This window comes from Paralichthys olivaceus, chromosome 5 (genome assembly GCF_024713975.1).
Source record: "Paralichthys olivaceus isolate ysfri-2021 chromosome 5, ASM2471397v2, whole genome shotgun sequence".
NCBI lineage: Eukaryota > Metazoa > Chordata > Actinopteri > Pleuronectiformes > Paralichthyidae > Paralichthys > Paralichthys olivaceus.
The window spans coordinates 8,927,067-8,941,104 of NC_091097.1; the positions used below are offsets into that span (position 1 = coordinate 8,927,067).

Below are 14,038 nucleotides of genomic sequence, written 5' to 3' on the forward strand. Positions count from 1 at the left end.
TGTGCAAGAACCATATGTACTCACATGCACGGCCAGCCCACATGTGGCACGCTGCCAGAGTATAGCATGCTTGCCACCTCAGATAGTCCCACCCAGCCCTAGTGTCGCTCCAGGTGGCCTGCTAAAACCCAGCACCATTCTCTCCATCAGACCTCTGGATGAACGCTGCCCCTCATCCAGGACTCTTCTATCCTCCTCTGTCTGTTTCTCTCAGAGGCAGCATCTGGACCGAGCTCTGCCAAACTTGTTTATTTATCTACTCTTAGTTTAAATATTTATTAGGGACAATTTGCACACATAGCTCAGGGGGAAGAGGAGGTTCACTGCTGGTTGGGAACAGTGGATCTGGGCCGTTGCACTCTTTCCAAACCCTCAGGACTTTGGTAACACAACAGTCTTGCATTGTGGAGCCAGGCTTGGCAGGGTCGGCGGGCATGCCTATGTGCTGGATGAAGACATGTCTGCTTTACTCTCTTTGTCTTTAACTGTCACGCTGTTCCAGTAGCTCTCACTCTCTTTCCCTCTCCCTCCTTTTCACACTCCGTCAACCTCTAAAGTGGTAATTATGTTGGCTGCATGCAGGTTTTAAAGCCTGTGCCATTAACTGGCTGTATTTTTATCCCCTACTCTTTAACCCAACAAGGCAGTCACATACAAACTGCTGCAAACTTTATGGATAATTACATGGCTTTTGGATTTATTCTTAGGGAAGACATGGTATGGCAGCACTGGTGTGGCAGCGTCATGACTATAGCCCACCTACCACCCAGACCTCCGACAGGAAATGATTGTCCGGGTGTCTAGTTGCTGGGAACTTAACACTTTGTCTGTTCAAAAATAAAATGAGTGGTAGAAAGTACAGTGACGTCAAATAGCAATACATCACTTGTTTCTATGAAAAAATTCCACACACATGAAAAATCTATATTCTCTTAGCAGGAAAATACAAGGGATATTAACTGATATAACGTTGTTTCGTTAATCAAATTAGAGTTATAGAGTCTATTTCTTATTAATATTGGGCTTGGCAGGATTATTAAAAGCTGTCAGACAATATCCAGCCCCAATGATGGGGCTGTGAATCAATTAATGTGACGTGTGAATCCAGAAATGTCCATCACGATGTCCCGTGTTCAGAACTCAAGGTGACATGTTCAACCAGAATGACACACACTAGAGCCCATTCCACCACCATGGGAACAGTCTCCTTACATTCAACTAAGCTGCATAATATTTTACACACTTTCCAAGTTCCATGAATTATTCTCAAAAACTTTTGTAAAAAAGTGAAAAAAAATAATTAATGGGTTCATCCCTGACCTATACTGCAACCTTCCTTCAAGTTTTATGAAAATCTGTCAGTAGTTTTTATTTACTATCAATATACCAACCAAATAACAAACAGAGGTGTAAACAAAACCTCCTTGGCAGAGGTAAATATCTTGCTTTGCTCAACCAACAGTCCAAATCTGGAGATTTTTAGTTTGAGAGGAAAAAGTCGATGAGTGTTAACAAAATTATTGACATTGATTGAATTAATCAAATAACTATTGCAGCTCTGTTCTCTAATGTATTAGAATGAATTAATTTCAAGTAGTAATTCCATACATGTGTGTATATCTTGATTAAAGGGTGGCTGCTGAGGGAGGTGCGAGGAAACTGGATTAAGCAGCGTCGCTACTGGTTTGTGCTGAGCCAGGACTCACTCGACTACTACACCGGCCCAGAGAAAGGAGCCCGCAGACTGGGAACGCTGGTCCTCACCAACCTCTGCTCCGTCATCTGGCCCGACAAGCAGACTTACAAGGAAACAGGTGAGCAGCGCTGCAGCATAACTCACTCATGACTAATCTCTGCAGAATCTACTTACACCTGTAAACTCCCAGCGTATAGTGACAAGACATTTTACAAGGAAGTTTTTCAGGGATTTTTTTTGCCTGTGATGTGTTGTGGTCCCATTTCCCTTCCCACCAGGGCAGTAATTCTGAGTTAAGTTTGGGAAGCCCCAGCTGTTTTTGGTCGAAAACATGGTTCCAGGTTGGTCTAGAAACCTCACATCTGAGTAATCAGCTTGGGCATCTCCCTTCCATTTCTCGGATGAAAGAAACAAAAGACACTGACGTGAAAGAATAATCTTTGCCGGACGGGAAGAGACACAGGGATGACTTGTCCCTTTTCAAGTTAATGTATTACTCAAACATGCCTCCCTTCCTCTGAGTCTGTCTGCCTGTCCATCAATGGAGGGGTTTATGTCCTGCTGACTTCACCAAACCACTTAAAATCTCCAAACCCAAATCCAAACATAGTTCTTAGGAACTCAATATACCATGGGACTTTTCTGGACAGAAAGTGGCTTTGTCACAAGCTCCATTGGCTGAAAAGCTGTGTGTTCCTTAAACCACTTCCCTTTAAGGGGTTTTATCTGTGGCATCACTGACCAGAGTAAATCTAAGGACCCCAAACAGATTCATAATAGGCATTTGCATTTTTGGGTTTGTATTTCAGAGAACCTAAACAAAGAAAGACGTGGTGTCACGTAGCAGGAAAGGCTGATAACAGCCACGGGGCTGCAGGCTGACTGAAGTATGGCTAATGCTTCCTCTGTACAAGGAGGAAGTACGTCTTGTGCATTCCCATGACAGGGTGTCCGAGGGAGAAACACTGTTGCGTTTAACACTTGTCTTACTTAATCATTACGAAAACTGTTCTTGTTTGGTTTTAGCGTGTGTTCCTCCAAGCCTGACCTCTGATCCTCAGTGAAACAGAGAGAGGAAGTCAGAAGGAGGGAGTCACGCTAGATATGCAGGGTGTCCCATGCAGTGAACACTGCACTGGTCTCTTCCCCATTTACTTAAATATTATTTACTTTCGTTATCACTTAAGTTGCAGTTTAAATTTGAATGTCACTCACAGAGTGCATATCTCGGCCAAGGCCCAACAGTCCCCTTATAAAATAAAATTTAAATCAAATCTGATCAAGATCTGTGAATTATTCTTGTAAAAATAAACAAAAATGCAAAAAAGGCCCTATCCTGCACTTTTAAAGAAAGGGAAAAACATATCCTGGAACCCCCCCTGTCCAGTAGTTTTTGCGTCATCCTGCTAAAAAACAGACAAATTTGGTGGAGGTGTTGACAAATTCCAGTCATGTAAAATGCAATGTTTTTTTATTATTTCTTTTTATTTCAGGCTACTGGAGCATCACAGTATATGGGCGGAAGCACTGCTACAGGCTATACACCAAGCATTTCAATGAGGCTGTGCACTGGGCATGTGCCATCCAGAAAATCATTGATACCAAAGCACCGGTGGAAACGCCAACACAGCTCCTGATCCGAGACATCGAGGTAGGTCACAAGATACACACACATATACACACACTTTCTGCCTGTAACAAGAAACAATATATAAACACATGCTGCGCCTCAATTTGCGTACTTCCACACATGCATAAGTGCGTATGACAACATGCACCGTACTGTAGGTACCTGGCTAGTGGACTTAAAATGGTCAAAAGTTGTTTATTAGTGGTTACACTCTTCAACCTAAATAGACGCCATATAGGCTGAGTAGCAAACAACCATTGGTGGCATAATTTCCAATGTCAAACGGGGCAGGCACAAGAAAGTAAAATATACATTTTCAAGTCAAATGAGCAAAGCAGCTGGTAGATATTTTGGTGGGTGACAGTCAAAGGGCAAAACACAGCAGAGGTGCTTGATTTGAGAAACATTACTCTGTTGAAATTGACGTGACACTAGATGTATGGACTGTGCATACAGTGTAGTAACTGACATATCTGATTTGAGATGCAGCAACAAGCCGTCATTGGGCTATACATTATTTCCCTTCTGCTGTGTTCCCATAGCGACCACACTGAGCCAGGAGTCCAAAGTTTCCTCTGCTTGCTTTTCTCTTTTGAATGACCTCATCTTATTCCACCACAATGGGACAGGACCGATTAACAGACCTGAATCACAACAGTCATTTCTAGATAGAGGTATAACCAGTTATTCTGCGCTCTGAGGAACTGGAGCTTGAGAAAAATACTCTTTCCTTTACCTTCTCACGTGGAGTGAGTGTGTTTATAAGCGACGGCCATATTTTTAGACCTGGGGTTGCTAGAGAACACAGCGTGCTGGAATCTCATTGAGCAGACAGATGACTCGTCTTGCATCAGTCTGCCCCCGGGGGTGAAGAGAGGGGCAGCTTTGGCAGAGGAGGTGGAGGAGGGTTTGGCCTGAAGCAGCAGGGCCAGATAAGCAGTCCTGCGCCGGGCCTCCTGTCTCCATAATCTCCCAACGAGAGTCTCTAATCTCAAAAAAAGTGGTTAATCTGCTCGCCTCCGTCTGCCCGTGTGCTTTGCCAGAAGGGGCCAAGATTATGTTTTGCTTTCAAAGTGCTCCTCATTCGCTGTTTGGCCTGTTTTTCCCTCTGACCACTTTTACTCTGTCTTTAATGTTTCATTTTAGTCTGTCGCTTCTCTTTCACACCTTAACACGCAGGCACACAGGCTAACTCAAATAGATGAGGTATTGTCCCTCTCCAGTGTGAGATTAGGACTGCTGCTGCAAAAATCAAAGAGCGAATGAACAGACGAGGCTTTGTGCGGACAGAAGTGCGCACTTTTCTTTTAAGGCATAGATTCAAGTCCCAGCCACAGACACAAGGGAGAGAAGGGACTTTAGTTTCAGCCTTGAACCTACAGCCAGAGGCCATGTGCAAAAGAGAGAAAAATGGAGAGAAGATCTGAAGAACAGATTAGCTGGATGAACTGCTCTATTTTAAATCTACCACACATTACATTTAAAGGACAGTTCTCGTTTTTTGAAATGGGGCTCAAACCACTATTCCTATTTGTAATAGAAACACCGTAGACACCAAGTAATTTGCCGAATGCTGGGAGTTCAGCATTAACACAACAAGTTGAAACAGCAAACAAAAGCAAACTGTAAATTTGTTAGCGAAACTGTCTTGTTGTAAGCATTAAACACACAGACGTCCTGGCTCAACTCCAACCTACTGCACTTAGTAGTTGTGCAAACACTCTTCTTGTGCACTGTGGGAATATCTGTGACATTTCAGGTGCACTTAGTTCGGGTTTTACCCCCAAATAAAATAGTTTTAATATTCTTTAACTAAACTCCTTTTTTATCGTCTGACTTCCTGTGTATTTTACCTCCATTGACCTTGTTATAACATAAGAAATGTTGCAATATTACCAGATGCTGCTGTTCTTTCCGTATTGAGCACAATGTTATCATAACTGATAGAAATGATTTTTCTTTTTAAATCAGGAGGAGCTAATTATATGTCCAACATCAATGCACAATTCCTGATTCACTAAGGTGCACATTTAAGTCAATCCTTGTTTACACATAATTGAATATATTTCAAAAATTGTTCCTTGCACATTGCACTTTAAAAAAAACTTGGAAAAGTGGAGCCAGTAGCCCCCCCTGGCCCCACCCCTAGATCCGCCCCTGCCAGTTTGTATAAACTAGAATTCCCCTTTTAAGAAATTGTTCAACATTTTTGGTCAATGCCCAAGAATTAGGAGCAACCCCTCAGTGTCAACAAGTTATAGAGCCAGGCCAGCTGTTTTTCCCATTTCTAGTTTTAGTCCAGTGCCTGTTCTAAACCTGTCTGTTTGGAATGGGCTGTTTGTTCAGCCTGTGGTGATGCTGGTTGCAGCTTTCTCTCTGAAACTGTAAACGTGACCTGCAGTTATTGAGCTGCGGTGAGGAAAGACCGGTTCTTAGTTCGCAGAACCCTGAAGCTGCATCACCACTGCTGCATTAAGAGCTGTTCACCTGTTTTTTCAAAGTTTGATGACGCTCCACTCAGTATGCAGGATCCTGAACTGGAAAATCAGTTGTTTCTGTTGTCTTGAAGGCACATCATAAGTCCCAGCCGCTGGTGCTACAGAAGCGCTGGTCACGCTGGTCATGTTTATCAATATTTAACTCATCGTGTGTCCAAATTGCACCAAATTTGACACTTTCACTTGGGTCCTTAACAAAACACATGCCAAGTGTGAAGTTGATAAGATAAACAGTTCTAGGGATGCGTTCCACATACAGACAGAGATTTCTGGATTTATCAAATTATTGAATAGATTTATTCTTGGGTTAAGCTTAGTTTGTTGGCTGCAGTGCCATCTCTTCCATGATCACATGACAGCAGAATCAATCTTCTCATGTGACATAATAAGGGTATTTCACAAAACGTCGAACCACTGCATGCGTCACACTGGAAGACCAAAGGGAATTGAAGACCACCTGGGGGTTCAACCATTTACGTACACCATATGAGTATCATCTGGGTTTTGGTGCCGTATCCTGCTGCATGTGGCCCACAGAAACTCATTCCCACAGTTCAAACAGACAAGCCTGTCACCAGTGTGCACCAAACACTTAAGAAGAATGTGTCAACTTTGCCCCACTAAGGGGGGGGGGGGGGGGGTGCTTGCCTTGTAGCCAGAGAGAAAGGCTGTGCTGGTTTTCGGGGGTGGGGGGGCAGTGGCAACATTACTAATGAGCAACAGGTGCTGGAGGGCAGTAGCATGGAAGCCATCTGTACCACTGCGAGGCATCTATCCACTTCGGCAGTGAAAGACACACACGCACACGAAACCCATTGACACCAGTGGATAAAATATAACGTGTCAGTCATGCTGGTGTGGTTTGCTGGGTCATCACTTGACCTTCCTGCTGCTTTGAAAGTTGCCAGAGCTGAATTATGACCCCGGTCGAGTCGACCCTGGTCACCCCCGACAGACAGACCGCACTCTCAATCGCCCACTCACTGACCCGCCCGCAGGTCGGCCGCGGGCTCACTGCAGACATATGAAAGTTGTTCTTTTCTGCGTCTAATGATGTTATCGTCACAATTCTTTTGCTTGTGTGTTAAAGGAGAATAAGTTCAACCCTGAGGTTGTGGAGCACATCTACCAGCACAACCCAATCCTGAAGTACACCCAGGGCCCCCTGTACGCCCCTCTGCTTCCTTTCCCCTATGGCAGCCTGGAGCACACATGTAAGTAGTTAACATGAGCATGTCATACATTATTATGTAGGTTATGTGTGTAACTGTGGATGAAAATGAAAATAAAGTTAAACTATTACTACAGCACTTTAAAAATCTGATTGGCTGAGACTATTGTGATTTTTCACATGGCATGTTAATTCAGAATATCTGTTTACAGTTTTACTATATTCAAATATACAAAAATTTTATTTATCCTCAATTTCATTATTTATATAGATAATGCATTTTTCACAAGTGAGAATAACTAGATTTAACAACTGATTTTCCATTTGACAAAAGTCAATTACTCATTCCAGACATTTTGCAATTTAAGTTTTGCAACAATTGCAAGTTATGACATGAGAACAAACCATTTTGGACATGTCACCCTAATATGTGTAATCTTTTTTGATTAATTAAAGGTACAGGGTTGGTAATTTGATTCTGAAACACTTTTTTATCATTTTTGTTGAAATGGTCTTTATATCCTGTTAGGCATCGATAAATAAAGTTGTCTGAAAAAGAAAAGAAGGGTTTTCCAGGATTACCAACCCTAGCTTTAAAACATTTTACGTATTCCTCCCAGCTCAATGCACATCTTCACTGAGTAAATATGTTGTCTAACAGATATCATTCTACGGTAAGCTAGACATTCTATGTTACTGCAGTTCAATGACTTTGTTGCTAAGTGGAAAGAAGCAGTGGGATCTCTGTGATTACTGAGCTGTTTGAATTGCTGATAGGCAGAAAGCACAGTGCAGGCCACTACAATAACAAGCTCTCACTGCTTCATTAAAACAAGTGAGAATAGGAGAAACCACAAAACGAAAAGATTAGAAAAGGGAACAATGTCACAATAAGTAAGATGAACAATGGTCATTCTCATTGTTGTATTACAACATCAGCCTTGGCTACAAATCAGTGATCTTCCTCTAGTAGAAACAAGTGAAAGCTTGAACACAATATTTCCTCTTTCCTCCTCTCTCCAGACCACAGTGGGAAAGGTTACGGCTCGGTGCGTGAGGAGGCCGTGAAGCTGTTCAACTGCCTGCAGCAGCTTGAGTCGGCACGGGAGCCGGTCCCTATTATCCAGGGCGTGCTGCAGACCTGCCTGGACCTGCGGACGCTCCGGGACGAGGTCTACTGCCAGTTAGTGAAGCAAACGAGCTACACGCCTGCCCCGTACACTGCCGCACACCTCCGCTACTGGCAGCTCCTCACCTGCATGAGCTGCACCTTCCTGCCCGGGCCCACTGTGCTCAAGTATCTGCGGTTCCACCTCAAGAGGTGAGATACAACAGAGTTTGATGTTGGACTGATTAAAATCACAAATCCACTTAGAGCAATGTCAATGTGATTGTATTTCAGTTTCCAAATGGAATGAAGATTGTTTACCTCAGAATAACAGGAATTACACAACTACTTGACTACTACTCAAACTTTACTGGAAGGGTGTGGTACAGGTCAGGAAAAAATGTCAAAGACAATAATTCATTGATCTTAATAGGAAAAAAATCAGACATGTTAACAGGACTGATATTTATGAGTGTGTGCAATTTGGTCCCAAAATAAAAAGTGGTTTCATTCACTATAGTGCCTTTTTAGAATCTTAGTTCCTCAGAATCCAAACTTTGAGTCCTCTGTTTTCAAATATAAAGTTTATTTTTTCCCTTGCAATATAACGTGAATGCAGTTCAGTATTTCTTCACATTGGATTTAATATCATCCTGCAGACTGAAGAAACCTGCTCACGCCATCTCTGTCTTGAAATTGCAAGTGGAAAATTTTTCTTCTTTTTTTTTTTTTTTTTCTGGCTCTAATTTGTCCAACTGGGAAACATGACTTGTGGTTGACACGTGGAAAACATTACAACAGATTCATCTATGTTGACAGTTTAAGGTAGTCGAAACCACAGTTGTCTGTTAACAGTAATATCATAGTGTTTATTTTATATTGATAAAAATGATTTTAGAAGAGGGCAACAAAGTAAGTCAAATATGAACCGAAGTTCTATCAGCAAGGTGCCGTCCCACTCTGGTATTACTGGGTCATCAGATTCTGAGTCTGAAGAGGGGAGACATGTTCAATGTTACAGAAGCAGAGAAAACCTGGGGGCCAGACTGGAGTTTAAAAAGCAGGCGTCAGGATCCCGCTAGATATGTTTAGATATGGTAGCGTGATATGGCTTCACGTTGTTAGCGTGTTCCCTCAGATAGATCCAGTGTTTTCAGGGCTGAATTTGCAAGTCTGAATTAGCTCCTCTGTCAAGTCTGGCAATTTAAGTTATTAGCAGTGCTAATCTCATGCCCCAGATATTGGGTCTAACGCCATGTCATCAAATCACTACAGTTTTATATCTATACTTCTCTACTGGGAATCCGCCTGCAGCTAATGGAGCAGTTGCATGCGACGGCGATTCATAATAACACCGTGGAACTCTGCTGCCTGTGTTTTGATACGTCTTGCCGGCGCTCTCACGCACTCTCTCACTCGATGGATCAGTGCTGAGGCTGCAGCTGGGCAGTGGGCCCAGAAAACCCTCCTCCACTCCCCCAGTGCCCTGAGAAACCCCCCGGGAATGTCTGCTGTCAGAGAGAATAGGCCAGAAGAAAGAAAGCAGAGGAGGAGGCGGAGGAGGAGGAGGCCGGAGCGCAGGAAAGAGCAGAGAGGGGTGAAGAGAGGAGGAGAGTATAGGAAGGATCACACAGACTCAGTGGAACATTCCTAATTATGTTTTAGCAGGACATATCCCACCCTCTGGCCATATAGTTATGAGAGAGCAAGACATTGGAGGGAATAAGAGGGCCTCTCTCTATCTGACAGTGTTTGAGGCCCCCTTGTTTGCCTCTCTCCGTCCCCTGTTTGTGTATTTTGGGATGAACATCGTTGTATAATTGTTTCCTTCCTATTTCCCCCTTGGTATTTACACAGGGCTGAGCTCGTGACTCCACCAGGTTGTATTTCACACCTTTCACACTCTAAAGTGTGTGAGATGTCAGGCTTGAGTTGGAGTGAGTCGTACTGCTGCTTTTTTGTCCCGTCTCTTTAAAACAACACCAGATGCCCTCACCTACCACTCCTGGATGCTCCACTGGGAGGAAGTGGCAGGTCGCTCTGGTTCATAGGAGCGGAAACACCTTTTCCTGTTTCATGCGTTACCCAAAAGTCAAACATGTTTTCTTTGCTATTTTCCTTTTCTTTGAACGATTGAGCGATGTTGGGCCTTTAAGTCCCTAAGAGCTAAAGTGAGAACATTTGTCATTCCTCGCCTCATTTACTTTCTTGCATTGCCAGCCCAAAGAAAATAAAGAATCGGTCAAATCAAAAGGATGACGCAAAGTCCACGATCGCAGCAGAACACTTTACAGACTTTGAGTCATGAGCATTAACAAGTTCTCCCTTTTTATGTATTGAACATATTCATTTTATCCGCACCCATCTCACTTTCTCGCCCTCTCTTGCAGGATTCAGAGCCAAAGTCCTGAGTCTGAGATGGATAATTACGCGTCATTCATCAGCGAGGCTCTGGAGAAGACCAAGTGTCGGGAGTGTGTGCCATCCTGGGAGGAGATCCAAATGCTGATGAGCAGACAGGAGATGCTGTGCACTGTGCACTATCCTGGCCCGGGGTCCTGCCAGCTCTACATCAGCTCACACACCACTGCCAATGAGGTTTGGACGCATTTATCTGGATTCTTCTTTTGAGCGCAACTTTTCTCAGTCTTTCACATTCTCACGTGTTACTGCTCAGAGCTCCGTCTGGAGTTTGGTGACATTTCTAATGATTATCACAGACCGTGCATATCTGTCTTGTCTCGTCTCACTCCAACCTCTGCCTCATACCTGTCCCATTCCTCAGGTGGTTCGAAGGATGCAGGAAAAGCTCGGCCTGCAAGAGAGCAAAAACACGTTTGCACTGTATGAGCAGAATGCACTGTGGGAGCAGCCGGTTGCAGGCGGTGCTCTGATCGCAGACATCCTGACCAGGTTTGTAAAATGAATCAGCCTGCAAGCCTGTAGCACAGATAGACGCCGCAAAGGAAGCAGACACCTTAAAACCAAGCAGACACACACGCTGTCAAAACACAGTCTCGTCGGAGGAATCCGAGCTATTTGTCACCGGTGGACTGTGTGTTTATCTTGACTTGTTCGACTCCCAGCTGAATGTTATCCGGTATCCTTGATAAGTGGCGACCTTGTCTGGTGTTGTTGGTCAAACATGACACCCTGCTGGGAAACTGGACCTGTGTCACGGCCAGCAAAGCCAGCCCTGCCGCTGGATCGCCACGGTGAAGCTGATGTCACTGGGTTGTACGAGGCAAAGTCTTGCATGAAACAATAAGGCATCCGACTGGAATTAAGAAGGAAGTGTGTGTTATTTTAATAGGTGTGTGTGTCTCGCTGTGCTGTGACAGGGTAAACATGAACCTCAGCAAACCACTGAGTTACTAAACAACATTTCACATCGGGGAGGCAGCATCTTGTAACATATTAACATCCAGCCTGAAGATTCTTGGTGTACCATTTGTGTATCGGTACATTTGTTCCCTAACCCCCTCTGTTCTTCCTCTGTGCAGCTTCTTCACCAAAGAGTCAGAGTCGAAGTCCCAGTGGAAGCTGTGTTTCAAGCTCTACTGCCTGTTGGATGCTGACAGCATATCGGTGGACAGCATCGAGTATCTCTTCCTCTTTGAGCAGGTAATGGGGCAGAACACCACTCGACAAAGAGTATTTCTTAGAGTGACCACTCCAGATCATTAATTGTCCCGCAATGATAAATTCCTCGTATTTCACAGGGAATATAATGTTTCATTAATGTGTTATTGGCTGTAATTACAATAAAATGCAGTGTATAAAAAGCGTGACTAAGAGGACTGGCTGTAGTGCAGAGGGGGCAGGAGGCAGCCAGCACTGGCTTCATTAGAACATTTTTCCCGAGGACTCCCATAAAAGATTTATGGGACAAAATAAAACAGGGTGGGGTACAAAATATTGATGGAAGGACTGAGGCTATTGCTGACACATGGTGCCTTATTTTCATTCTGTTCTGTCTCTCCCTGTGCGCTGCAGTGCCATGAGATGGTCGTGCGCGGCCAGCTGCCAGCCTGTGAGGAGGACCTGCAGGCCTTAGCGGCCCTGAGGCTCCAGTGTCTGATGGGTGACTTCAGCACGCACGCTCCCTGCCCACCTCTGGACGAGCTCTTCCCAGGCGACATGCTGGAAGCTCGCGTCCTCATGTCCCTCTCTGCCCCGCAAGCCCTGCCACCTTGTCTGGTGGCAGCTCAGGGCTGCCCGACGACGCAGCGCTTCCCCACAGGCCTCCTGGCGGGGACGCTGTGGAGCCACACGGCCACGGCAGCGCACAAACAGAAGGTGGAGCTGGACATGCGTCTGCGGAGCCGGCTGAAGGAGGAGGCGGCGGCCGTCATGGGGTCCATCTTGGAGCGTTGGAAAGGTCTGGTCAGCTACACCCGCAGAGACAGTATGGCCGCCTACCTCACAATTGCACGCCAGTGGTCGGGCTTTGGATGCACTCTGTATGAAGTGGACTTTTATATTGTGAGTATCGTGAGGCCATGCTCTATAGTTTTATTGTCAGATTGTGTTACCCTGATGCTCAAGAGTAGTTTGGAGGTAATTTATTGTTCTGACATCTGTTTACCTCCCTGCAGAGTTCGACAGGGAGTTTTTCCCAGAAGCTGTGGCTGGGCGTTGCTGCTTCGTCCGTGTCTCTGTACCGGCAGGGAGAAGCAGAGGCCCTGGAGTCCTTCCCTTATGGCCAGATCTGCTCTTACGGTGTATCTGACAGCAACACCTTCAAGATCACAGCCGGGGATCGGGATCTGCTATTTGAAACCACCAAGGTACAGTGACCCATGTCCCACGTTAGCACATACAGGGTGAGGGTGAAGGGGGGTAAAATTGGAGCCATTTCCTTCACTGAGCTTAGACACCATCCATCTCAACTGTAGTCAGGGTTCAAGTGGCCTTATCGCCATGCAGCGTTCTGCAGAGTAAGTGAAAGAAGCATGCTGTCTGCTCACAATGCAGCTCTCCCTCCAACACTCTGACCCACTTTAAAAACACTCATTAATTTGGTCTAAATAGAGAGCACACAACCTGCCGCATGCTAACCACCAAAAGTCTAACTTCCTGGCATCAAATAGTAACTGGGGGTGAGTTTTATTGCAGTGGTTAGATTAAAATATTAGGCAAAACATTTCTCAGAAACATGGATGTTCTTCCAAACAGATGCTTTTTTTTCAGCAGAGAACAAGTCTCGCCTTTCACTGGGTGGATTTGCTTGCATCTTCCCACAGTGAACAAAAAATCCCTCTGTGATTTCTCGTGGGGCACAAAAGTGGCTTTTATTTATTTATTGGACACACAGGCGAATTGAAGTACGACTCTGAGAGGCTTCTACTTTTATGAACTTAGGGCCTCATATTGCTCTGACATGAATTTGCTGGGTTTCTTAGCCACCGGGCAGGAAAGAAGAAAGCGGGCGGATTTGCAGGGGGTGATTATGGCCGGGCCTTGAGTTAATGGTGAGAGCAAGATTTAGCTGCTGATTCCAGGGTTACAGTTACAGTTAAAGTGTAGGTGAAGGTTGAAGCTTGACGACGGGCTCTCACACACCATGTTTAGGCAGGCGTTTGCAGGATGAGATTAAGGGTAATGGTCACGGAGGCTTGCTGTGGTTTGGGCGGTCATGTTCACCAAGGTCAGGTTAACAAAGACACAGATGAACGAATGAAACGCTCTGCCGTGCCCTCCCTTCTTTTTCTTCTGCAACAGCTGCTGAACAAAATGTGTCAAAGTGATGAAATATCCACACAAATGTGAGGCCTCTTTTTCTGAGGGATGTGTGAGTGTGTGAATGTGTGTGTCCCCGCGAGAATCTGCCAAACAACATCATCCTCGGCTTCTGGAGGATCCAGTTTTTCTAGCAGCTGGATGACATCATGCTTCTCCACCCTCCTGTGACAGTGCCAGACAGACACTGAGA

At 44.8% G+C, this 14,038-nt stretch overlaps 1 protein-coding gene across 1 annotated transcript in view; it reads left to right on the top strand.

The window, feature by feature from the left end:
- plekhh3 (pleckstrin homology, MyTH4 and FERM domain containing H3) overlaps positions 1-14,038 on the top strand; it is a 32,851-nt gene that overhangs the window by 16,546 nt on the left and 2,267 nt on the right. The window contains exons 4-12 of the mRNA XM_020094715.2: positions 1,632-1,814; positions 3,190-3,347; positions 6,915-7,038; positions 8,019-8,316; positions 10,494-10,701; positions 10,889-11,016; positions 11,607-11,727; positions 12,100-12,588; positions 12,702-12,893. Of these exons, the coding sequence (XP_019950274.2) occupies positions 1,632-1,814; positions 3,190-3,347; positions 6,915-7,038; positions 8,019-8,316; positions 10,494-10,701; positions 10,889-11,016; positions 11,607-11,727; positions 12,100-12,588; positions 12,702-12,893 (1,901 nt within the window). The remainder of the gene's footprint in view (positions 1-1,631; positions 1,815-3,189; positions 3,348-6,914; positions 7,039-8,018; positions 8,317-10,493; positions 10,702-10,888; positions 11,017-11,606; positions 11,728-12,099; positions 12,589-12,701; positions 12,894-14,038) is intronic.